Below are 26,766 nucleotides of genomic sequence, written 5' to 3' on the forward strand. Positions count from 1 at the left end.
GCCAACATTTAACACACTTCGTCTCAGATGCAGCAGCTTTCTGAACCTCTCAGTGAATGGCGGTGTCGGCGACAGAGTTTTTGAGGCTAGTGGCGAGATGCTCTAGTGCCTCCTGAAAACTCTCCGAATATTTCTGTAAAAAAACATAGCGGTAATAATAGTGATATTCATGGATGCAGATTAACCCTATCATCTAGTTACAGCTTGCCATTTACCGTGGTCCTGATGAATTCGACAATGTAAGCATCATGGGAACAATGGTTGGCATAGTGAGTTAGCTTTCTCAACATGCATACCATTTTTGTACTTGAATATCAAAAAATGTAATCAATTTGCTTGAGTGAGGATGATCGGAAACAATAAGATATTCAAGTTGACCGCTGCTTAAATAACACATTGTCTGGTCAATGATTCTCGATACTAATACCATGCCTAAAAACCTAAATTATTTACCACCCTTAAGTATGCTATATATGTGTCACCATTAAAATTATAGAGCAAGTTGTGTAAGCACATTTGCCATGATTTTAGGCAAATCAAGTGCTCATATTAATTTTAACAGCTTAACATTATTAAAGGGACAGTAGCCTTTAGGATTCACTGCATACCAATGTATTAGCTGTATACACAAATCGTCTATACCCACTACCGTATTTGTTACGCAAAATACTTAATAATTTTAATTGTTATATATTATTTACACATCAACCTAGAAATTTGAAGGCGCCATGACACCGCCGCGACCGGTGCTAGCCACCCTCCCAGCCCGAATAAAGTTGCGTATTTGAAATTTATTTTGCAGGTACAGAGCGCGAGGGCGTAATCACAAAAGTGCAATTATATTTAGTACCTAAATGCTATTTAATGAAACCCATACTATTCATTTTAAGGCAAAGTTTATCCATAATTATAACCTGAAACTATATGTCGTTTATAAGATATTCAATCCTTTTGCTTTTAATGAATAAATAAGACAACACCTCGGTCTCGTAGCCTTGGCCTGGAAAGTTGGTTTTGCGGTCAACTTCGTGCAGATCGTGGCGCTATTGAGTGCGAGCCACCGTCGTTGTAATCAATGTAGTCGTTAGTTTTTAAAAACATTTTTAATAATATTTTCTAAATGCGTGATTTGGGAAGCGCATGGAAACTTTTAGCAGCGTAAGTTATAACCTAAATTAGCTGAAAATTAACCCTAGATACCTAGAGTAAACTCTGCCCTTTAAAACATGTGCATAAAATTCTAACCTGTTGCTTAAAATGTCTTATGCTATATGCACGGATGCCTCCTCTCCATCTGGCCTTGGCCCCGCCAAAAATCTCTTGTCTGCTACTGGCCGTAATATCTATGTGCTGCTGTCATTCCGTTGGCTTCAACAGTGACTTCAATCTCGCGGGCTATTCCCGCCTCCACATCTTTATAGCAGCAGCGTGTTGGTAAGTTATATATAAGCCCCCAGCATTCCGACACAAAGTCACTAGCATGGTGATGCACTAGGCGCCGTACCTTGGACTCTCAGTCAATAGGCCTGCCAAAGTTAAATTAGTCACAACCATTAGTAGTTGACATAAGAACAATTGCAAACTGTTGTGTTATCACAAAACTTTACCATTTTCAACCTAAATTGAATATGTATTAAAATAATGCTAAGTGTTCCGCTTGACATAATATCAAAAACCTGCACATTTAAAAGAATAATTTCACAGCATGAATGCATTTATTCATACCGCCCCCTCGCTCCTCCAACATACTGTAGGGCTGCGCATCAGCCCATCTGCTGAGCTAAGAGCTCGTGACCTTAATGCGACCCCATATCAGGCTCTCTTTTAGGTCTGAGATTCACCCCCTGTGAAGGAATACAATAAGATAATGTTTGCATAGTTTTGGCCTGGCATCTTATTCCTGTATATTAGTATCCCATCGATATCAAAAGCGTGCGCTCTAGTACAGTGCAACCAGGTGGTGTTTACATGTAAATCATACCGGGCGTGCTCACGCACGAGGCAGAGGCCCCAGAACACATGTCCCTTAACCTTATGAAAGTGAAACACTAAAATAAGGAGAAAATATTAAACCAGAACACAAGTCACACATTTTAGCCCAATGCACCAATGACATACCATAACAACTCAAATCTCTCAACAACACACTGCAACACCAATCGGCCCTTTACATCGTACACCACGCTGGTCCTTCCAGTTGTGCTGAACCCGCATCTCTCTCTTTCTCCATGGCATCTTCCTCTAAGTGAACCATCGCAGCAGGCTAAAGTCACTAGAGTCAACTCTGCCACGGCTTTCAAATGTGACCATAGTCTCTGTAAAGCTGTACTAGATCTGCGAGGCTAAGGAAACATAAGGCCCGACGTCACCCCCAATCCTCAAAGTCTGTATCAACAATTATCTATTGTATCCTCATGAATAACCAGAATGGTAATGCCAATATAAAATACCCTGTGTAAGAATGACAAATATTGTACAGATGCCTTAATCTGAATGTTAATAGAAATTACACTAATATAATAAGTATATTGTCAGAGTTATGCTGCTCCATTCAGTCTACGTACACCCTCCAAAACAATATATAGGAGCATACCTGGTTTCATTCTTCGGTCTGCCGAAACGTGTGGATGTGATCTGTAGCCTGTTCAATCAGCATCTCATTAAACCAAAGATAATTAAGTGCCCTCTGTTCGTGCGGCTTAATAGGCATCACCTGATGATAGCCTGCAAGTCCGGGCTGACACCACAAATCGACTCCTGGGGAAGAAAATGCTATGTCTTCAACTATTACTAGCACTTTCAATTTTGGCAAACACCTTACTATTTAACTGAATGAGGTTGTAGTGAAAAACGTCCATGCAAGATATACCTTATCAATCGGATGCAAATTCTCTATGGTAAGCAAGTTTAAGATCATCCACGTTATGTCAAACAAGACCGCTGTTAGCTTGACACTCCTATAGAATGGACACTTATCTATAAAGGACTGGCCAGTTTGTCAGACATTTGCCAATTTATACAGTAGAATCCCTTCTACAAAATTAACTTCATATCTACAAACTATTTCTTTGAGGTTTATTGAGTAACCTTATGTACAAATTTGACTGTATTAAAATAAATTTTTGTTAATCAAACCTGCTGCCTTTGTCAAGCTTGGCCTTCAGTGACTGGATTGTTTCCTTAGGCGCTTGCAAGCTCAAACTCTAATGCGGATTAAATAACACATTATTAATACTAAAGCATATGTTTTTCGTCACTAAACTGATTGATTATTGCTTAGCTACACATATCTCTAACAACTTGGACTAGTCTGCTAGTCTTGACATAAAACTGGTCATACCAGTTTATTAATATCATGAAAAGATTGGATCCATTTTTGTGTTTTTAATTTGCCTTAAAGGCCTTTAATATACTAAAGATTGCTTATATGAATGTAGGCTCTTTGATGAGCTTGCCAACGTAGCTTTTACTGTAAAGAATCAAGTGGTTTGTACTGACAAGAGAAATCAGTCATTTCGAACCTGCGAGACGTTCATCGTCTGGCTTCTCCCGTCGTCTGAATATCGGCCAAAATCAAGTGAATCTAATGTTGAGCACTCGCTGTTCTTTCTGCAATTAGAAATGAATAACCCGTGCTGGCTTTCTGAAATTTTAATGTACTTCTCTAGTTACAATGATAATTATTATAATATCTACTATATTAGTCACGATCTAAACTTTCTACACTGAAACTAAACTTCACGTTGCGTGTGGAAACCCATGGAGAAACGTGAACCAGTTGTTTTGGCCTAGTCTAGGAGGTAAAAACTTTGGTTTTTATTAATGACTTGGTCACCTGTGTACAGTCATATCTAGGACTCTATTATAGGTGATTCCTGTGCACTTCAATCTGCCACTTAATGGAAAACCTTTAGCATTCCTGATATCTTTCTTTCATGTCAGTTAATGTTGGCTGAATAAAATCATTTTCATCGCCCTGTTCTGTTATGGGAAGGTATCCTGTTGGTCTAGCAGCTAAATGTCTGACTGTGAACTATTACGCTCTTATCTCAGAGAGATAGATGCAACATAATTTAACAGGAGACCCAGGATTCCAGGAAGCACCTCTGGGATGTGTATGACTATCATAGAGCACTCAGTGCTACTCAACTGTCCATCAGTACATGGTAATTATATCAATATTTAGCTAAACAAGTGAGAAATTTGTTGCGTGTGTAAATAAGTACTAGGGCAGATAAAAATGTAGTGTGTTGTGGTCGCTGTGTTCAACAATACTTTTACTCTTAGAGCTGGATTAAGGTGGGTTGATGACTATGTTGTGATTATGGTTCATGATACAATTATAATAGATTACAATTAAAGTTAGATTACGATTGGCGCCTGGTTAATATTAGCTATAGGTGTTAGGCTCTTAGGATAGCCACAAGTTACCTTCTTGCCTCTTCGTTTCTCACAACATGTAATAGTCGTAGACTCGTAGAGCGTGGTGCGGCATGGATAATTTATGCTTGTGCGACGATAAACTGGGGTACTTTTAGCAGGTACACGCACACTCAATCGTTAGCCATCGTTATGATGTCAAACTGTATAGCATGTGACTGTTTACTAACCCGGTAACCGGTCTGTTTAGTCTTTCGCCACGCCATGGCAGACAGAGCCGGGGCTGGACTTGGCCGCAAATGCAGACGTTATAACTCCGCTTTGCGTATCTGAGGGTGCGTGTTTAACCCATTACTGAGGTCGCGCGCTCGGACTAGGGCTGCGACCGTGGACGTATGCGGGAGCAAAGCAAACACAGCCTCACAGGTCAACCGCCAGCTAGTGTCATTGTAATGCAAAACATACCTGCTGAACTGACAACTGTTTACTGTGTGTTATGACTGTATTATTGCTAGTGTACCACAGTATAACAACACTTACGGATGCCTGCACCCGGAGTAAGCTCATACTTGGTCACGGTCTGCTGTTCAAATTCCCCGGATTTGAGAGAAGTATCTCTCAATCTTGGTAACTCCGCGCCGGATTCCAGAAGTTCCGTGTGCAACTCTAATGCAGTCAACCATAATTTCTCTGCCGCAGTAATTTTGCCGCAATACTATCTAGAGCAACCTCATCATCCTGTACTGGTTCTATTATTCGTAAAAGAATCTCCTTCAACTGATTTTCGATGAAATCCTCATCGGCAGCACTAAATTCTGCCATGTTTATACAGTACTACCGCCTCTAGCAGAGAAATTGTAAACAAATGTTGGAAGATGTATGTGTGGTCGGTCATAGGTCGGTCTACTCAGAACCCGCTTATCGTTATAATTGAGTTATTACTTTACGAATGGATAATCAACAATTTAAGTTCGTCATTATTGGTGGCGGTATAGCAGGAGTAACATGCCACAGAAACACTTTCACAGCTCCTTAACGATATTAGTGACTTTGAAGATCGCGAGTCAATTTTACTCGTCGCTGGATCGGCTCTTGTGAAAACGGTCACAAACTTCAAACAAGTATCTAGAACACTTGAAGATTTTCAGGTACATGTAATGTATTATAAAATATCCATCATCCTGAGGGTATATATTGTTCATTGTATATAAATGATGCAATGTGTTTTCTCGCAAATGCGCAGGTTGAACAGCATGCTCATTTTCAGCATTGCTACATTGTATTTGCAGTAAATAGATCATAGTTACAGATCTCCCCTTTGGCGGTTGTCCTCTTTTTCCTTGGCTTACCAACTGGTGTATTTACATTGTACATTTTAGTAGAGTCAATTTTTCAGGTCGAGAGAAACAACCCGACTGGATAACACAAACATGTCCAAATGTGAAGGTTGCGAGAACCGAAGTTGTCTGCCTCGACTCTGCAAAGCACACAATCTACACATCCGACGACAAGTGTTACCGCTATGAAAGGCTATGCATAGCCACGGGTGCAAGCCCAAAACTTATCGCAGAGAAATGCCATTAGTGCTTGGCATTCGCGAGACACCGAGTCAGTCAGCGTATTTCAAAGCCGCTTGTCTGGCGCTAGAAGGGTCATGTTGTCGGCAACGGAGGAATCGCCTCAGAACTTGTGTACGAAATAGAGCACTGGCGGTGTTATCTGGGCGATAAAAGACGACAGCATCAATCACTTTTCCTAGATGAGAGTGCAGCAGCATTCATGCTCACTCATGTCACGAACGTAAGCAGAATGCGACTCTGCAACGCCATCGAAGCGAAGGACGTACACGCTAGATAAAGCTAGGCAGGCCGCAGTGACACGTACAAGTGGCAGTGCCTTGGCACCCGACTGGCATTCAGGATTAGAAGTGACAGGAGCCGAACCAGCCATTCTCTCGTAACCGTACACATCGAGATCGAATTGTGAAGTGCAAGAGTTGTTAACACCAGAGGGCGTCGGTCTCCGCAACATCGTGGTTGACCGTTTGCAGGGCGAGGAACCACAAACGCAGTGGCCCGCATACGTAAAGAGCTGACAAACGGCAAGTGTTTCGCTGCGACCTCGTGGTCAGCGCTACGGCGTGACTCCGAACACGGCTCCGTTCGTCAAGGGCGTCCGTTCAAGGTCGCCGAAGACGGAGGACTTCTGGTGGACGAACCATATGCGGACAAACGTCGTCGGCGTCTACGCAGCCGGCGACGTGTGTAAGCTGTAAACTGGCCCCTGTTAAACACTGGCTGCAGATGCGCCTTTGTCGCAGCCCGACAGATGGGTCACTATGCTGCGAAGTGCATGCTGGCAGACTACCAGGAGGAGGCCATCGAGAAAGACTTCAGCCTGGAGACCTTCGCGCACATGACCAATTTCTTCGGCTTCAAAGTTGTGGGCTGATTGGAGGTTTCAACGCTCAGGGTTTGGGAGTGGAAGAGTCACGAGTTATTATTGCGCATCAGCCCGGAAAGAGTACGTGAAAGTCGTGCTTCAGGACGGTAAAATGGTAGGCACTGTTCTGATAGGGGCAAACGGATCTCGAGGAGACGCTTCGAAAACCTCATAATAAACGAGATGGACTTGACAGACTACAAGGAGACCTGTTGGATGCAAATGTTGATATTGCCAGATTACTTTGACTAGGATTTGTAAAAATGCAGCTGTTTAGCACACTTGTAAGTTTGAAGATGGTCTCCATGTACTTCTAATAATATACTGTGAAATAGTATTCAATGATGGACTATACATTTGGACTATTTTTAGCTCATCTGACATAGTCAGATGCAGCTTGTAGAATCGCATGACCGTCCGTCCGTCCGTCCGTCCGGTCGTCCGTCCGTCCGTCGTCAACAGTTGGGCACAAATCTTAACGCTCGACGTACCGGTCACGATATTTCGGGTCGTTGGGGGGATCGTCAAAACGAGTTGGGATGTCGAAGCTGGCGGTCAAAGGTCAAAGGTCAAGAGGTGTAAAAGAAGGGGGAACATTCACTCCTTAACTTAAGGTATAGGGAGGAAATGCATAATTGCGGCACAAATCTAAACGGCTGCGACCTAGGCTCGTGATAGTCGGTGTATAGCATCATGGTAGGAAAAGCCATCACCTGTGCCGAAATTGGAGTCAGCAGGTCAAAGTGCAATGGGCACAGGGCGAGATTTTAGACATTTTCTGAGGACATGGTCTGACGGAGCGATTGAAAAACTTTTTTGTTTCAGCGGTGACCTAGCATTTTTATGGTCTTATTGAAAGGACATGAAATGTCCCTTCTGCTGACATGCGAAGAGTAAGTGTCGGATAACCTTTTGACCCTCAAGAGGAGGTTAAACATGGATTTGTTGACTGTTAACAAAGGAGTGAACTGCTTTTGCTATTAGAGCCCCTCCCCACCCCTCTCCCCCCACCTCCCCCTACCCTCAGCATCTGCGATATGTGGGCGTGTCCTAACAATGATGCGTACGCAACTGCGTGTCTGCATATGCGTGCGCCTAACAAAATATTTAATATAATTTACTTGCAACAAACCCATTAATGTGTAGATTCGTGTGTGTGTCATGACTAGTAGTCACATGTGTAATACGTTTTTTCCTAAAAACAAAACAATGCAGTAAATGCTCAATTCTGTTACACCACTGTTTTTAGCTCATCTGACATAGTCAGATGCAGCTTGTAGAATCGCATGATCGTCCGTCCGTCCGGTCGTCCGTCCGTCCGTCCGTCAACAGTTGGGCACAAATCTTAACCGCTCGACGTACGGTCACGATATTCGGGTCGTTTTGACGATCCCCCCCCCCAACGACCCGAATATCGTGACCGTACGTCGAGCGGTTAAGATTTGTGCCCAACTGTTGACGGACGGACGGACGGACGACCGGACGGACGGACGGACGGACGGTCATGCGATTCTACAAGCTGCATCTGACTATGTCAGATGAGCTAAAAAAAGTCCAAATGTATTACATCATTGAATACTATTTCACATGATATATTAGAAGTACATGGAGACCATCTTCAAAACTTCAAGTGTGCTAAACAGCTGGCATTTTTACAAATCCTAGTCAAAGTAATCGGCAATATCAACATTTGCATCCAACAGGTCCTCCTTGTAGTCTGTCAAGTCCATCTCGTTTATTATGAGGTTTTCGAACGTCTCCTCGAGATCCGTTTCCCCTATCAGAACAGTGCCTACCATTTTACCGTCCTGAAGCACGACTTTCACGTACTCTTTCCCGGGCGTGATGCGCAATAATAACTCATACTCTTCCACTCCCAAACCCTGAGCGTTGAACCTCCCAATCAGCACAACTTTGAAGCCGAAGAAATTGGTCATGTGCGCGAAGGTCTCCAGGCTGAAGTCTTTCTCGATGGCCTCCTCCTGGTAGTCTGCCAGCATGCACTTCGCAGCATAGTGACCCATCTGTCGGGCCTGCGACCAAAGGCGCATCTGCAGCCAGTGTTTAACAGGGGGCCAGTTTACAGTACACACGTCGCCGGCTGCGTAGACGCCGACGACGTTTGTCCGCATCCGTTCGTCCACCAGAAGTCCTCCGTCTTCGGCGACCTTGAACGGACCGCTCTTGACGAACGGAGCCGTGTTCGGAGTCACGCCCGTAGCGCTGACCACGAGGTCGCAGCCGAAACACTTGCCGTTTGTCAGCTTTACGTATGCGGGCCACTGCGTTTGTGGTTCCTCGCCCTGCAAACGGTCAACCACGATGTTGCGAGAACCGACGCCCTCTGGTGTTAACAACTCTTGCACTTCACAATTCGATTCGATGTGTACGTTACGAGAGATGGCTGGTTCGGCTCCTGTCACTTCTAATCCTGAATGCCAGTCGGGTCCCAAGGCACTGCCACTTGTACGTGTCACTGCGGCCTGCCTAGCTTTATCTAGCGTGTACGTCCTTCGCTTCGATGGCGTTGCAGAGTCCGCATTCTGCTTACGTTCGTGGACATGAGTGAGCATGAATGCTGCTGCACTCTCATCTAGGAAAACATGATTGATGCTGTCGTCTTTTATCGCCCAGATAACACCGCAGTGCTCTATTTCGTACACAAGTTCTGAGGCGATTCCTCCGTTGCCGACAACCATGACCCTTCTAGCGCCAGACAAGCGGCTTTGAAATACGCTGACTGACTCGGTGTCTCGAATGCCAAGCACTAATGGGCATTTCTCTGCGATAAGTTTTGGGCTTGCACCCGTGGCTATGCATAGCCTTTCATAGCGGTAACACTTGTCGTCGGATGTGTAGATTGTGTGCTTTGCAGAGTCGAGGCAGACAACTTCGGTTCTCGCAACCTTCACATTTGGACATGTTTGTGTTATCCAGTCGGGTTGTTTCTCTTCGATCTGAAAAATTGACTCTACTAAAATGTACAATGTAAATACACCAGTTGGTAAGCCAAAGAGAAAAAGAGGACAACCGCCAAAGGGGAGATCTGTAACTATGATCTATTTACTGCAAATACAATGTAGCAATGCTGAAAATGAGCATGCTGTTCAACCTGCGCATTTGCGAGAAAACACATTGCATCATTTATAATACAATGAACAATATATACCCTCAGGATGATGGATATTTTATAATACATTACATGTACCTGAAAATCTTCAAGTGTTCTAGATACTTGTTTGAAGTTTGTGACCGTTTTCACAAGAGCCGATCCAGCGACGAGTAAAATTGACTCGCGATCTTCAAAGTCACTAATATCGTTAAGGAGCTGTGAAAGTGTTTCTGTGCATGTTACTCCTGCTATACCGCCACCAATAATGACGAACTTAAATTGTTGATTATCCATTCGTAAAGTAATAACTCAATATAACGATAAGCGGGTTCTGAGTAGACCGACCTATGACCGACCACACATCACATCTTCCAACATTTGTTTACAATTTCTCTGCTAGAGGGCGCTAGTACTGTATAAACATGGCAGAATTTAGTGCTGCCGATGAGGATTTCATCGAAAATCAGTTGGAAGGAGATTCTTTACGAATAATAGAACCAGTACAGGATGATGAGGTTGCTCTAGATAGTATTGCGGCAAAATTACTGCGAGAGAAATTATGGTTGACTGCATTAGAGTTGCACACGGAACTTCTGGAATCCGGTCGCGAGTTACCAAGATTGAGAGATTACTTCTCAAATCCGGGGAATTTTGAACAGCAGACCGTGACCAAGTATGAGCTTACTCCGGGTGCAAGCATCCGTAAGTGTTGTTATACTGTGGTACACTAGCAATAATACAGTCATACACACAGTAACAGTTGTCAGTTCAGCAGGTATTGTTTTGCATTACAATGACACTAGCTTGACGGTTGACCTGTGAGGCTGTGTTTGCTTTGCTCCCGCATACGTCCACGGTCCAGCCCTAGTCCGAGCCGACGCAGACCTCAGTAATGGGTTAAACACGCACCCTCAGATTAGCAAAGCGGAGTTATAACGTCTGCATTTGCGGCCAAGTCCAGCCCCGGCTCGTCTGCCATGGCGTGGCGAAAGACTAAACAGACCGGTTACCGGGTTAGTAAACAGTCACATGCTATGACAGTTTGACATCATAACGATGGCTAACGATTGAGTGTGCGTGTACCTGCTAAAAGTTACCCCAGTATTATCGTCGCACAAGCTAAAATTATCCATAGCCCAACCACGCTCTACGAGTCTACGACTATTACATGTTGTGAGAACGAAGAGGCAAGAAGGTAACTTGTGGCTATCCTAAGAGCCTAACACCTATAGCTAATATTAACCAGCTAGGCGCTAATCGTAATCTAACTTTAATTGTAAATCTATTATAATTGTAACATGAACCATAATCACAACCTAGTCATCAACCCACCTTAATCCATGGCTCTAAAGAGTAAAAGTATTGTTGAACCACAGACCAACACACTACATTTTTATCTGCCCTAGTACTTATTTACACAGCAACAATTTCTCACTTGTTTAGACTAAATATTGATATAATTACCATGTACTGATGGGACAGTTGAGCTAGCACTGAGTGCTCTATGTAGTCATACACATCCCAGAGTGCTTCCTGGAATCCTGGGTCTCCTGTTAAATTATGTTGCATCTATCTCTCTGAGATAAGAGGTAATAGATTCACAGTCAGACATTTAGCTTGCTAGACCAACAGGATACCTTCCCATAACAGAACAGGGCGATGAAAATGATTTTATTCAGCCAACATTAACTGACATGAAAGAAAGATATCAGGAATGCCAAAAGGTTTTCCATTAAAGTGGCAGATTGAAGTGACAGGAATCACCTATAATAGACGTCCTAGTATGACTGTGACACAGGTGACAAGTCATTAATAAAAACCAAAGTTTTACCTCCTAGACTAGGCAAAACCAACTGGTTCACGTTTCTCCATGGGTTTCCACACGCAACGTGAAGTTTAGTTTCAGTGTAGAAAGTTAGATCGTGACTAATATAGTAGATATATAATAGATTATCATTGTATTACTAAGAGAAGTACATTAAAATTTCAGAAAGCCAGCACGGAGTTATTCATTTCTAATTGCAGAAAGAACAGCGAGTGCTCAAACATTAGATTCACTTGATTTTGGCCGATATTCAGACGACGGGGAAAAGCAGACCGATGAACGTCTCGCAGGTTCGAAAATGACTGATTTTCTTGTCAGTAAAACACTGATTCTTTACAGTAAAAGCTACGTTGGCAACTCATCAAAGAGCCTACATTCATATAAGCAATCTTTAGTATATTAAAGGCCTTTAAAGCAAATTAAAACACAAAAATGGATCAATCTTTTCATGATATTAATAAACTGGTATGACCAGTTGTTATGTCAAGACTAGCAGACTAGTCCCAAGTTGTTAGATATGTGTAGCTAAGACAATAATCAATCAGTTTAGTGACGAAAACATATGCTTTAGTATTAATAATGTGTTATTTAATCCAGTATTAGAGTTTGAGCTTCGCAAGGCTAAGGAAACAATCCAGTCACTGAAGGCAAGCTTGACAAAGGCAGCAGGTTTGATTAACAAAATTTATTTTTAATACAGTCAAATTTGTACATAAGGGTTACTCAAATAAACCTCAAAAGAATAGTTTGTAGATATGAGTTAATTTTGTAGAAGGGATTCTACTGTATAAATGGCAAATGTCTGGCAAACTGGCACAGTAGTCCTTTATAGATAAGTGTCCATTCTATAGAGGTGTCAAGTAACACGGTCTTGTTTGACAATAACGTGGATGATTCTTAAACTTGCTTACCATAGAGAATTTGCATCCATTGATAAGGTATATGTTGCATGGACGTTTTTCACTACAACCTCATTCAGTTAAATAGTAAGCGTGTTTGCCAAAATTGAAAGTGCTAGTAATAGTTGAAGACATACATTTTCTTCCCCCAGAGTCGGATTTGTGTGTCAGCCCGGACTTGCAGGTATCATCAGGTGATCCTATTAAGCCGCACGAACAGAGGGCACTTAATTATCTGGTTAATGAGTATCTAATGAACAATGGCTACAGACTCACATCCATCACGTTTGCAGACGAAAATGAAAACCAGGTATGTCCTATATATTGTTTCAGGGTTGTACGTAGACTAATGGAGCATAACTCTGACAATATACTATTATATTAGTGTAATTTCTATTAACATTGAGATTAAAGGCATCTGTACAATAATTTGTCATTCTTACACAGGTATTTTATTATTACATTCCATCAGTTATTCATGAGGATACAAATAGATCATTGTTGATACAGGACTTTGAGGATTGGGGTGACGTCGGCCTTAATGTTCCTAGCCCTCCAGATCTAGTACAGCTTTACAGAGACTATGGTCAACATTTGAAACCGGTGCAGAGTGACTCTAGTGACTTTAGCTGCATGGTTCACTTAGAGGAAGATGCCATGGAGAAAGAGAGAGATGGGTTCACACAACTGAAGGAGCAGCTGGTAAGATGTAAAGGCATTGGTGATGTATCCGTGTTTTGAAGAATTTGATTGTATGTATGTCATTGGTGCATTGCTAAAATGTGTGACTTGTGCTTCTGGTTTAATATTTCTCCTTATTTTAGTGTTTCACTTTCATAAGGTAAGGGGACATGTGTTACTGGGCCTCTGCAGTACACGTGTATGATTTACATGTAAACACACACCTGTTGACTGTACATCAGAAGCCACCTTTTGATATCCATGGATACTAATATACAGGAATAGATGCCAGCCAAACCTATGAAACATTATTTATTGTATTCCTTCACAGGAGGGTGAAATCTCAGACCTAAAAGAGCAGCTGATAATGGTCACTAAAGGTCACGAGCTCTTAGCTAAGAGCATGGCTGATGCAGCTACAGAGTGGAGGGAGGAGGGGTATGAATAATGCATTCATGCTCTGAAATTATTTTTTAAATGTGCATGGTTTTGATATTACTCAAGGGAAACTGCATTATTTGGTACTACATATCCAATTTAGGTTGAAATGGTAAAGTTTTGTGATAACACAACAAGTTTACAATTTTCTTTATGTCAACTACTAATGGTTGTGCTAATTAACTTTGCAGGCTATTGACTGAGAGTCCAAGTACGGCCCTAGTGCAATCACCTGCTAGTGACTTTGTGTCGAATGCTGGCTTATATAACTTACCAAACGTGCCTGTGATACAAGATGTGGAGGGGGATAGCGAGATTGAAGTCACTGTTGAAGCAACGGATGACCAGCCAATAGATATACGCAGTACAGAAAGAGATTTTGCGGGGCAAGCAGATGGAGAAGAGGACCATGCATATAGCATAGACATTTTAAAAGCAAACAGGTTAGAATTTTTATGCACATGTTTAAAGGGAGAGTTTACTCTAGGTTCTAGGGTTATTTTCAGCTAATTTAGGTTATAATTACGCTACATAAAAAGTTTCATGGTTCAATCACCATTAGAAATATTATTAAAAAATGTTTTAAAACTAACGACTACATTTGATTACAACGACGGTGGCTCCACTCAAAGCGCACGATCTGAGAAGTTGCGCAAAACCACTTTCCAGCCAAGGGCTACAGACCGAGGGTGTTTCTTATTTATTCATTTAAAAGCAAAAGGATTGTAATATCTTATAAACGACATATAGTTTCAGTTATAATATGGATAAATTGCCCTAAAATGAATATCGTTCGGTTAAATAGCATTTAGGTATAAATATAATTGCACTTTTGTGATTAGCCCTCGGTCTGTAACCTGCAAAATAAATTGTCAAATACGCAACTTTTTCGGGGTGGCAGCACGGTCGCGGGTGTCATGGCGCCGTTCAAATTTCGTAGCGTTGATGTGTAAATAATTATAACAATTAAATTAAGTATTTGGTAACAAATACGTGTGGGTATAGACGATTTGTTATACAGTAAGTACAGTTGTATGCAGTAAAATCCTAAAGGCTACTGTCCCTTTAATAATGTTAAGCTGTAAAATTAATATGCACTGATTTGCTAAAATATGGGAAATGTGTCTACACAACTTGCTCTATAATTTTTAATGTGGACACATATAAGTACTTAAGTGTGGTAATAATTAGGTTTTTAGGCATGGTATTAGTATCGGAATCATTGACCAGACATGTGTTATTTCTAAGCAGGTCAACTTGAATATCTTATTGTTTTCGATCATCCTCACTCAAGCAAATATGATTACATTTTTGATATTCAAGTACAAAATGTATTGCATGTGAAAAGCTAACCCACTATGCCACCATGTTACCCATGATGTTACATTGTACGATTCATCAGGACAGTGAAAATGCAAGCTGTAACTAGATGTAGGGTTAATCTGCCATCCATGAATATCACTATTATTACCGCCTATGTTTTTTTACAGAAATATTTCGGAGAGTTTTCAGGAGGCACTAGAGCATCTCGCACAGCCTCAAAAACCTCTGTCGGACAACCGCATCACGACAGAGGTTCAGAAAGTGGCTGCATCTGGAGACGAAGTTGTGTTAATGTTGGCACGCTGTCTGCCTTATGTCATACCTAATATTCTGTTGAATAAACGGGAGGTAAGATATAAAACCAATAGGCCAAATTCAACTTCAAGTTGACACAGCGAGCAGGTGTGCTGGCCATATAGATTTATTGTAAAGACATAATGCAATTGTGAGGAACGTTTATGACCTGACACGAACATAACTATTATTTTATTTCAAGAGGAATATGAAATCATAGTGTTAAGTCGCACTGATTCTGTTATTCACAATAATCTTCGGCCTTCCTTTGAACCAGGCACTTGCAGGCCATGTCGCAGATGATAATAATGGCTCGTCACATTTTGGTTTTCGTAGGAGTTACTCCCATTGATTCTCTGCACGGCCAGCTTGCACCCAGTCTCAGACGAGAGGGATAAACTTCTCAATTTACTCTTCAATCTCATTAAGAAACCCGATGAAGACCAACGGTATTGTATATGACAGTCCAGCAGTAATCACTTGAACTTAATATTAATGTCATTGTGCTGCCATCTACTGACAATAATGTCAAACTATGAAATGCTTAGTGGATGTAATAACAACGTTTTCATTCGCAGGCATACGATCCTAACGGGTTGCGTTACGTATGCGCATATAGTGGGACCAACACGTGCTGAGACTGAGCTGTTGCCTCAGTGCTGGGAGCAGGTATGAAGTACATTGAGAGCTACATTTATATATGACTGGCTCAAACTTTCAGTGCAGTTCGAGATGACTAAATTAGGTTTCTTAAAATTTACTACAATAATTATGTGAACCGGTCCAATGTCCAAGTGTAAAAAGACTACATCGAACACTGTCATCATCATTTTATAGAAGGTAATCTTGGGGTATTAATTTATTTTCAACCTATGTTATATCTGATAAGTAGAAGGTATGTAATATGAAAATTTGCCTGGTGTTTCAGATAAACCATAAATTACCCGAACGAAGGTTATTGGTGGCAGAGGCGTGTGGGGCACTGACACCTTACTTACCTGTAAGTAATGATGCCTAACTTACCAGTAAATTATGATGCCTAACTTAACAATAAGTAAGTAAAAATAGTTGCATTAAAGTTTTTCAAACAATACTTGCCCGTGACTATCTCGTGCAAGATTTACTCGTAATTATACTTGACATATGCCAAGCACATGATGCTGTACTTGGCTATACGTATCTGACATTCTACTTCTAAGTGTTCAGCACCGTAATTAATGATGCTCCACAGACAGTGATAAGGAGCTCTCTGGTGCTGTCGATGCTGCAGCAGATGCTGGAGGATGACAAGACGGATGCTGTGCGGGAGGCTGTCACTCACAGCCTCGGCCTGCTCATGGCCTACATCGATGACGAAGACAAGCACCAGCAGGTACAACTACTGTATATGCCATATTTTTCGTGTACAGATATTTTCGCGAATTCAGACTTGATGGACAATTTTGCGAGTGGTTAATTTCGCGGTCGGTGAATTATGAATTATTCAGTCTTTATTCGGTATGAATTATTTGCGTGTTGTTATTTTTGCGGTCGGGGACGCGTTCGCAAAATTCGCGAAAATTAAACCACTCCGAAATATACAGCGTATACAATATTTTATGCACTTTTATTTTGTCTTGGATGGCTTCATCAATGTGTACAGTGAACGAGGCTTGCTTCGCATGGGTTTCACTCTACGGATTGCACGGCAGCATCCTTCATTAGGGAACATTTATTTACTATAACAGTAGGCAAAATTCGGAATTCACCGCTGCTATCTCAATTACTTCTTTGGATTCAACATTACAGATAGCATTTCGTAGGGATTTTAAAGACCTAATCCCAGTGAATTAGGAGGTCCTTCAACGACACTACGATCCTATATATATATATATATATATATATATATATAGATAGATAGATAGATATAAAATACTAAATCCTGACTACTCACGATATGTAAATTTGTGATTAAAAGTGCCAGGATCTGCTGCTCAAGTTGTTGCTGGATGGTTCAGATAAGGTCTACAGAGCGGCGCTACAGACGTTTCTGCCTTCACTAGCAGCCTGGAGTCTAGAGCTGAACAAGCTGCAGTCTTGCACCATTAGTCGTGTATACGACAAGCTCGAGGAACTGACATCGGTTAGGGCTTTCATTCTCGAAACTCGACCTCAACAGCCTCCGTAATTTCTTCTGCTGTGATGTCGTCGTTGCACATTGCATCATTAATTCATTGCATCGGAATGCCAATCTGATGGATATTTCCTAAATTTTTTGAGCTGAAAGTATTCGTTGATTGGGAAATAATGGCTCGATAAAGGAGTAGCAGTGGGATTTATTCCTCTCTTGTGGAATTTTCCGTTTCAAGTATAGTTTATATGATCATAAAAATATTGGAGTCATCACACAGCTTACTGTTGCAGGGGCCATATCCAACCTCACTAGATGAGACCAGGTTGTGCTTATTACTGGAGTGTCTTAAACGGCTTGTACCTATACTGTTCATGTCAGTACTTCAGTCAGGACCCTACTGTGATAGCCTCCCAAGTGATCCCCCTGAATTAGAAGGTGAGCTAAATACTGTTTCTTATTCTCCTGCCAAATTTGCTATGCTGTGAAGCAGTTGTGCTTAAAACTTCATTGTACATTGTACAAGAAATAATGAGTGAAGCATTCAAGGATATTTTTCCCCGATCAACTGGAAAAATGTATTATTCCTTAGTTGTATGGTTAATGTCTTGTTTATTTGACACTGCAGCCACTTGTCTAACGTCTCAAATTCACACATTCTCACTACAATTGACAATGACATCGCCTCTCCTTTCTATTAGAAAAGGGCAGCTTAATATCCCAGCTACTAGGCGTACTAAGCTACAACGTTACTGTACTAAGATATTGTAAGTACCATTGTCCTTGTTCATTTGTGCTTTACAGTGGGAAGATTCCCAAAGGGTGACTCACCACTGCAGGACTTGTCTGTGATGCTGGGCAGCGATACGCTCGTGTTGTCTCTGGTGGCGGCATACGACCAGACTCTGAGCGAAGAGTGGTTTCAGCCCTGGGCTGAACTCGACTGGGTTTACAGGGAGCTGTAAGTGATACATGGAAAACGTCGAGTTTAGGGGCTTGCTGGCTAAACTTCGTGCATCTGATGATTGCGACGTGAATCTGAAATCCACGTTAGTCTAGTTACTGAGAAAGTGATTGTGACCATCTCATGAGTTTCACGTTGTCACGTGTTCATACAATCACTGTATAGTTTGTAAGCTGGTCATATAGATAAACTGTAGATCTAATAATAAATACACGGGTAATTAATACTGTCATGATAGTCATGTTTGTCTGATAGTCATGTATGATCTTTTTTAACATTTTCATGGTATACAGCCAATATTAGATTTTTTTCTTTTATGCAGCATTCCAAACCAGTTGCAGATGTTGCGGCGGCTAGAAGTAAATCTTGCCAGGACGGTCCATTCCTACTCACAGTTTTTCTATAGCCTGTGTAAAACATTCGGGCGTGCGTTCACAAGGAGCAAGGTAGCTGCATAGAACATCAGTGCTCTATCATTGTCATAGTAATAGCATTAGGAATTTTGGTTGTGTTCACCTGACTATGCGAAAATCTGGCAACAGACCTTTACACTGATTTAAAGGTGAAACAGTTATGCTGAACTTATCTGATTTGCACAAATTCTCAACCATTTAAAAAAATACCAGATTGAAAATAAAGGTGAATATTCATTAAATGTTGCTGCATTATAAAATGTGGGCAATTTCCATTGGCATTTGCAGATTAAGCCGCAGTTTGCCGGACTGATGAAATTATCTGATGAAGAGTTAGGTGTGATATTTTCAATGCTAATAAAGATTGTGCTACCATCTGTATCACACAGCTCATAGTAACTTAGTGTATAGCAGTTTTGGTAAAAAAGTGATTGTTAATGTACCGTACCAATACCTTAAGCATTCCTGAGAGTGTTTAGTGCTAGATTATGAAATATGAATGATATCACACTAACCCATAAAGTGCAATCATGAAATGCCCTCTAATTTAACAGCAGCCATTCTTATATAATTTGTGAAATTATAATGCAAAATGTGTTTTCTATGCAGTTTAGCGGAGTGTCAGGTGATTGGATGACATGCTGTAACTCTCTGCTTGTAGATCAGGTGTCACGTGGAGAGACGGCGCTCACCAGCTGTGTTGTGCCGGTGTATGCGGCCGGTGTCCTTGGCGTCTTCCCGCTGGTGTGTATCTACTGTTGTGTCTCTACTGCATACATAATGAGAAAAAGGTAGCGATCGTGAGATAGGAGATAGATTGGAGGATGGGTGAGTGAGTGAGCGATTTGGTTGGCGGAAGATTGAATGAGGAAACATGTAATTTGGAGGATAGATGAGTGAGTGAGCATGTAGATTGGAGGGAAGTGTGGTAGGGTGTAGATTGGAGAGTGAATGAGTGAGTGTGCATGAAGATTGGACGGTAGATGAGTGAGTGATGCATTATCGAGTTAGAGAGAAAGGGAGACAGAGGGGGAAAGTGAGGAAACGAAGGAAAGGTGGTGGTGGTGTGCATGTGAGTGCATGCGCCCATACACGGGTGAGTGCGTGCTTGCATGCTTGCTTTTATCTGATTGCCTCTGTGTTTGTGGGAGCAATTAAAAGAAAGAAATCTATGGATCTCCTAATCGAAAGTATTATTGTTATGATAAAAATTTCAGGAGGAGGAACGAAAAGAACTTTCCATATTTCTGTTTGATGTACTAGTCATCCTGTGCATGTGCGGAGCACCATTAGACACACTCAGGGCAGCTTTCACCGAAATGTGGTAAGTGCGAGTAAATGTGAAAAGACAATTTTTAGCTCACCTTGACATCGTCAAGCTGAGCTATTGCCATGGGTCGTCGTCCGTCGTACGTCCGTCCGTCCGTCCGTCCATCAACATTTGGCTACGGTCAACGATAACTCAGGATATGATTTATACTATTATTATTATATTATTATTATTATGATATAATGATTTATGCTAAGAAACATCAAAGCGGGTGTAGCGCCATCTACCGTCACAAATTGTGTTTCATTTTTAGCTCATCTGACATAGTCAGATGCAGCTTGTAGAATCGCATGAGCGTGCGTCCGTCAGTCCGGCGGTTTTATAAATTATTTATAATTTATATATTAATATTATTTATTATGTTTACATAAAAAATTAACATATAATTATCAAGAGTATATATTGGAGTTCTCCCATATGTACTGTGTGTCCTTTTTTTGTGGTGAGCTACAGTGTCATTGACACTTTCATTAGTTATGCACTAAGATTACAAAAATTTCTTCAAGACATCGTAGCGTGTTCATTGCACGGTATGATAATGCCATTAGTTTTTATAGATACTTATCCAAGACTTGATAGATGCATGTAAGCAATATATGTGTAAAATATAAGTTTAAAAATATGTGTAGAATAAAATGTAAGATAGATGTGGGCAGCCAGTAGATTATGCCTAACGCTAACCCATTAAACATCAGAGTGTAAATGTTTTTGGTTGACAGCGTGGAGCAGAGCAACCATGAGCTGATCACACCCCATAGATGTGGGCAGCCAGTAGATTATGCCTAACGCTAACCCATTAAACATGTGTGAATGTTTTCGGTTGACAGCGTGGAGCAGAGCACTAACCCATTAAACATGTGTGAATGTTTTCGGTTGACAGCGCGGAGCAGAGCAACCATGAGCTGCTCGTGTCAGTACTGTGGGACGGCGTCGTGCACAAGTCTGCTCAGGTGCGCTGCGGCGCGGCGAAGATGTTCTACCTACTCGTCGGGGGAGTCAGCAATTCTCTGCTGTCGAGCCGGGTCGTACCCGCGCTCGTCACCCTAGCCTCCGACCAAGAAATGTACACCTACCAGATTGCTCATCTTTATACTTTCACATACATGAAAACGTTCTTTTTAACCAAACAACCAAAAAATCTTGTTTGGTTAAAAAGAACTTTTTCATTTATTGGCTTATAACAAACAGATGAACTTAATCAACAATATACTTTCACATATTTTTAATGGTTATCGCTATTCTATTTTACTCTACTCGTGAGTAATGTGAGGACTATTTCTTGTGCGATTAGAATGGGTTGTAATCATGTGAGAACTATTTCCTGTGCGATATAAATGGGTTAATTTTATATCTAATTGAGAAGATAGTGATAGGGGATATTGAAAGTTATTTATAATTCTGAAGTTATCAAGTAGAGAAGGGGTTACTGTCGACATTCTCTTCTAGCTATCCATCGTAAATGATAGCGATTTTAATACTCGCTAATGATTTTCTATGATGTTGTTATATAATTATGTCACCCATGATATGTCATAGTGGCATTTATCACAAATATTGAGGACATTTAGTGTGTAACAATGAATGCATTTATTTAGAAAATTTTAAATCATCAGCTTTCGTATTTCATGCTTACAGGCAAGTTCGTATCTCAACTGTACCAGCTTTTGGAACTGTGATAGAAACAGCCACACAGAGAGAGGTAATCATGGTTGTTGTTATTCAATATACATACATACGTGGGGGGCGTTTGCATTTAATCATGTCTTGGGGCAGCTAAATCTCGTTTGTATTTCTCCCCGTTCCGAGAAGCCGTAAACCAATTGTCACTTATAAACGATAGCTGTCACTTATAAACGATAGCTGTCACTTACTATGCTGTGCAGGTGTGTCTGCATGTACTGAGTATTTTTTTGCTTTGCTGTCCAGGTTGTGGAGAAGGCACACATGCAGTTTCAGGGTTTTCTCGATGATCCCATCTACAAGGATGCGCACGCGATGCATGTCGAGGTTATACATACCCTGAGCCGCATCGGACCTAACACTGAACCAAGGTTCAGGGATGACTGTACGTTAATACTGCATTAAATCCTCATTTATTAAATCACAATTTTACTCTTGTGCCGCGCTAGATAAGGCTGGTGTAGCATGGTCACCATCTCCCATATAGCAAGCATTCCCCTTTTGTATGGGCATGTGTAGCTGGGCGCATGGTGCTTTGTGTGTGTGCATGGGGGATTCTATTTTTATTTCCCATGCATAATATGAGGGGTATACCCCAGTGTATAAGGGGTAGGGACGTTTGTCATAAGAGGGATGTCTAAAATGCTATACCGGTCTTGTATATATTGCTTACTAATAACCGTATGTTTCATTTTCTCCATATGCGATTTGTCCAGATGACTTATCCGGTTCTTAACAAACTGTGCAGACAACTTTACTGCTCAACACTGTAGTTGGCATATTTCTTGACCGGTTTCTTCATCATATAAGTGTTGTTTGTTTGTTATACTGTAGTTTTATGTAAAATGAAGTTGCATCACCCTTGTAAATATCAGCTGTATTCTGCTGCTTCCACTCATGCAGGTCACTCTGTGGTCATTTTCTTACATAGCTCTCTGTGAGGTTATATTTAAAAGCTTTCAGTTTCCATTGTACCTTACTCGTCTAACTGTATGCAAACCGTTTGTTCTCACTGAGCAAATTCAAGAATTTGCACTTGACTGAGCACTCGACCACTGCTACAGTGTGCGTGCTTGATATTGCCACGAACATGTGTATACCTGTATTCATGATATCGTTGACGTCGTGCTTGCCTGGTTGCAGTCATTCTGCCTCGACTAGCCATTCTAGCCGCGAACAACAACCACACGATGAACGAGACGAAGAAGAGAGATGTGGCCATGGTCTTGTTTGAAGCTTACAGTGCACTGTCCTGCTGCTGTATCCTTTTCAACCCGATAGACTCGCGATGAGTTGGCATTTGTTGGAATATGCGCGCGTGGTTGGCTCTCACAGCCAAATGTTCGTCGTTTACCTTTATACATAGTATCTTTTTAAATATCTGTTTGCACAATTAGGCATGTGGTATCATTGATCAACATCATGCATTTGTATTGCCATGATGATTGTTGCACGGTTTTGTTTGTACACATCCCTCTACGTATATACACGTATTTTCTAGTTACGTTTTATTTGGTCGGTCGACACGTGAACCAAACCCCGTGTGTTCCTGAATGCGTTTTCTAAGGCAATGTCGCACATCTTTATGTGATATTCCCATTGCTTAGTGCAGCTGCTACACTAGGGAATTTAATGACACAATGGCATAGGTGTTTGCTATGGTAGTTAGTGATCGTTTATGGCAGTAAAATTAAAACCGGCTCAAGGTGGCAATACCGGTTACATAAAGAAGGTTAGAGAGAGTGACTGAACTACGGGACCGTTCTTATAATACAAATAGCAATAATTTTAATGTATTGAAAGTATTAGATGTAGACACCAATGAGGCAGACGGTTATGGCCTTGGAAGGATTTTCATTTGCTGCTGGGCGGAATGTTGCTAGGTCAGTCCAAAATTGCTAGTGTGTTTTTCATTGGGTTAGGAGTGACGAAGCAAGTTTGCCATTGAGGCCACATTCTCTAACACCTTAGTGACATATTCATCTTGTGTTCGCTGGTGCGTTATGCCGACAGCTGGATGGAATGTTAAAATGACAAATCAGTGCCTAAAGCATGTATAGTTCTGTAGATATACATATATATATATACACACGCATCGCACGCAGCGCACGGCCGCAATATATAGGTAGCATATATATATATATATATATATCAAGAGCTAATAATATCTTATATACTGGTATTATTAGCTCTTGATATATATGTATGTATACACATACATACATACACGCACGCACACACGCATGCATGCACACGCACATAAACCCCAGTACTCGAGCAAAAGGGTTTATGTGTGCTTATTTATATATTTATTTATTTATAGTTGCTGGCTGATTACTAGGCCTAAAGGCACATCAGTGTCTTAATTGTAGCAGAAAGAACTGCAAGAATAACTTCTGCTTTGATCCATGCTAGTGGTGCCCAATTAACTGGTTGACCACATGACCATGAATCCCAAAAGTTTGTGGGTACACGTTGATTTGTCTTGTTAGGTATGTTAGATGCATTTGAGGTTGAAAACAAAATTTGACATGTAAAACGTACAATTGACGTATTGCTGGATTTCAATGATACTGGGGGATTTTCCACGTGTGCATGGAATACGGAATCTAATGTTCTTGTACTGTAGAAGATCTATTGGTCACTGCAATCACTTCCAATGATCTGTAATGAACCTTGAAGGTAGCGTAAGAAACCTTGATCTTGTTAAAGCTAGCATAAACTACATACCAGTAATACCATACATACACGACGATCATTAATTTTCAAAATTCTGCTCAAATTAGGTTGGCAAAAGTTGGAATGCCTAAATAAATTCACATTAAATTATACGTACTTTATAAGCCACTTATAAATTAATTAATAGTTAACAACTTATAGCCTAACAGCTAAGATACATGCCTAACGTTAAGATATAGATAACAGTAAACTATAGTTATTATTATTATTATTATTATTAAATCTTTATTACATGTAATTGAAATGCAAATAGTCTTTAGAAGACAGTCTTTTTCATGGAGAAGAAATCTGATAGATGCATTAGTGTTGAGATAGGATAAGATAAGATAAGACCATTTATAAAGAATAAGACCAATTATTACTATAAGATAAGAGCCCACGGATGTGCGCTCTCGTAGTTGTGATTTCCTGACCGCGTGGTGACAGTCGTCAGTGAACAGCTCATCAGGGAGGCGTTGCTGTCAGGCATGCGCTGTCTGCACCGCGACATGGCGCTCATCGCGCCCGACCACGAGGAGATCGTCGGCTCAATGATCCGCGAGTTTGAGGTGAAGCTTGAGTCGCTGCAGCCCGTCGACGGGTGAGTCACAGCGGCCACGTGTGCCGGCCGCGCAGTGTGGTGAGGCAGGCAGGCAGGCATGCATGATCATCGCGATTATCTCTCTCTCTCTCTTTCTCTCTCTCTCTCTCTCTCATCTCTCTCTCTCTCTCTCTTCTTCTTTCTCTCTGTTCTTTCTCTTCCATCTTCTCTCTCTTCTTTCTCTCTCCTCTCTCTCTGCCATCTCTCTCTCTTCTCTCTCTGACTACTCACACTATCTCATTCTTTCTCTCCTCTCCTCTCTCTCTCTCTTTCTCTCTCTCTCTCTCTGCATGATGTCGATGTAAGCACTAGCGTTCCTGCCGAGGCGCCTGCTGCTCTGCCAACTGGAGAAATAATGCCCGAGCTTTGCTGCCTGTTCTTGTGGGCCGTGTTAGTGTGTATAGACTGACGAGATTGAGCTTGTGAGCCTTGCTAGGCGCGGATGGCAAGGTTTGTGCCCGCTGTTAGCCCTGGATTATGACCCGAGCTCTGCAGTCCCTGCGGGGGTGAGATTTAGGTGTTGTGTTAACTTAATATTATACGTATGCTCTCTTGCCTCAGGAGGGACGAGACTTAAGGGCTCCATTGAGACATTGAGGCATTTCCGTTGCAGAGGCTTTGGCACTCTATTGAGGCAGATCGGCTTCATGGGATTTGTTGAGGCATGAGCTCTGGGGCTCTGACGAGTAATATCGATTATTATGGATTATGTTGAGACATGTGAGGTCTACTACGAAGTTTGTCTAGCTCTGTTGTGGCACACAAGCTTTGTTGGCTTCTCTTAAATTCAGATCAAACTCATCTCGACCAATAGAAATGTCGTAGACAATGCCACAGGAACAAGAACTGTATCTCTCTATTATTTAACTTGCGACGTATTGTTTTAGCGGAGCCAATTTTGCAGTAGCAGCAGCACCATCAGCAGCCGGAACATCAACGTCGGCAATGCCGTCTCAGTTGGCTGGAGGCAACCTGGGAGGAGAGGTGAAGGCAGCTATGATGAGTAAGTTCAAAGACTTCAAGGACAAGTCTAGCGTGTTGCCGATCGCAAACATCTTCAAGAAGAAGTGAGAAGAAGAAGAAGAAGAAGACGTAGACATTGTGGCTCGTACGGAAAGATCTGACCGGGAGACAGTCGGCGCGGACAATGCCCGCTGGCCGCTGCGACCCAGCGCCGTCTGGCGTGACTTGTGCTGACCGACCAGGCGGAAACATTCCTAGACTCGCCTCGCAGCAGGCGGCGACCTCGCGTCGAGGCGCAGAGCAACGCACTCGCATTGCTGTTGAAATACTCAAGCCGGTCGTGCGGCAGGTTTCTCGGGCGGCATACGACGTTAGCGGCAATTTACTCACTTTGTGTTTGATTACTGACTTTCGTTGGAGGCTAAGCTTCATGGTCACAACCGTGGTGATATATCAGGGTGTTGTACTAACGAGGGAAGTCCACGTTGTGTTCATCGTAGGCGTGTAGTGCGCAATGTGCAATCTTAGGGAGGGGGGGGTCGATCGTGTTATTATGCCCTCAAAGTTGAAATTTATGTGCTTGCTTTTCTTAC

At 41.7% G+C, this 26,766-nt stretch overlaps 2 protein-coding genes and 1 pseudogene across 3 annotated transcripts; 2 read left to right on the plus strand and 1 right to left on the minus strand.

Annotated features, from left to right (window-relative positions):
• The first annotated feature begins 5,255 nt into the window (after nucleotides 1-5,255).
• On the plus strand, nucleotides 5,256-7,074 carry LOC106815439 (annotated as a pseudogene).
• Nucleotides 7,075-8,367: 1,293 nt separating this feature from the next.
• On the minus strand, nucleotides 8,368-10,304 carry LOC106815445 (pyridine nucleotide-disulfide oxidoreductase domain-containing protein 1-like). The gene is made up of 2 exons (XM_014819901.1): nucleotides 10,031-10,304; nucleotides 8,368-9,779 (listed from the first exon to the last, which is right to left on the minus strand). The coding sequence occupies exons 1-2, from the start codon at nucleotides 10,226-10,228 to the stop codon at nucleotides 8,484-8,486; spliced, it is 1,494 nt and encodes a 497-aa protein (XP_014675387.1). The 5' UTR covers nucleotides 10,229-10,304; the 3' UTR covers nucleotides 8,368-8,483.
• Nucleotides 10,297-26,741, plus strand: LOC106815444 (lisH domain and HEAT repeat-containing protein KIAA1468 homolog). 2 transcript variants are annotated; one of them, XM_014819899.1, is made up of 25 exons: nucleotides 10,297-10,636; nucleotides 11,960-12,049; nucleotides 12,357-12,428; nucleotides 12,811-12,968; nucleotides 13,169-13,360; nucleotides 13,671-13,777; nucleotides 13,969-14,220; nucleotides 15,268-15,448; nucleotides 15,731-15,843; nucleotides 15,973-16,063; nucleotides 16,323-16,394; nucleotides 16,626-16,766; nucleotides 17,352-17,516; nucleotides 17,798-17,942; nucleotides 18,309-18,465; nucleotides 18,791-18,914; nucleotides 19,170-19,218; nucleotides 19,543-19,625; nucleotides 20,099-20,205; nucleotides 21,092-21,274; nucleotides 21,847-21,910; nucleotides 22,138-22,276; nucleotides 23,035-23,151; nucleotides 25,057-25,210; nucleotides 26,098-26,741. In XM_014819899.1, the coding sequence occupies exons 1-25, from the start codon at nucleotides 10,357-10,359 to the stop codon at nucleotides 26,279-26,281; spliced, it is 3,420 nt and encodes a 1,139-aa protein (XP_014675385.1). In that variant the 5' UTR covers nucleotides 10,297-10,356; the 3' UTR covers nucleotides 26,282-26,741. The 2 variants fall into 2 exon arrangements, with proteins under 2 accessions (XP_014675385.1, XP_014675386.1); XM_014819900.1 differs by lacking the exon at nucleotides 21,092-21,274.
• The last annotated feature ends 25 nt before the right edge of the window (nucleotides 26,742-26,766 follow it).

The sequence above is a fragment of the Priapulus caudatus genome, unplaced genomic scaffold (assembly GCF_000485595.1).
Source record: "Priapulus caudatus unplaced genomic scaffold, Priapulus_caudatus-5.0.1 Scaffold1113, whole genome shotgun sequence".
NCBI lineage: Eukaryota > Metazoa > Priapulida > Priapulimorpha > Priapulimorphida > Priapulidae > Priapulus > Priapulus caudatus.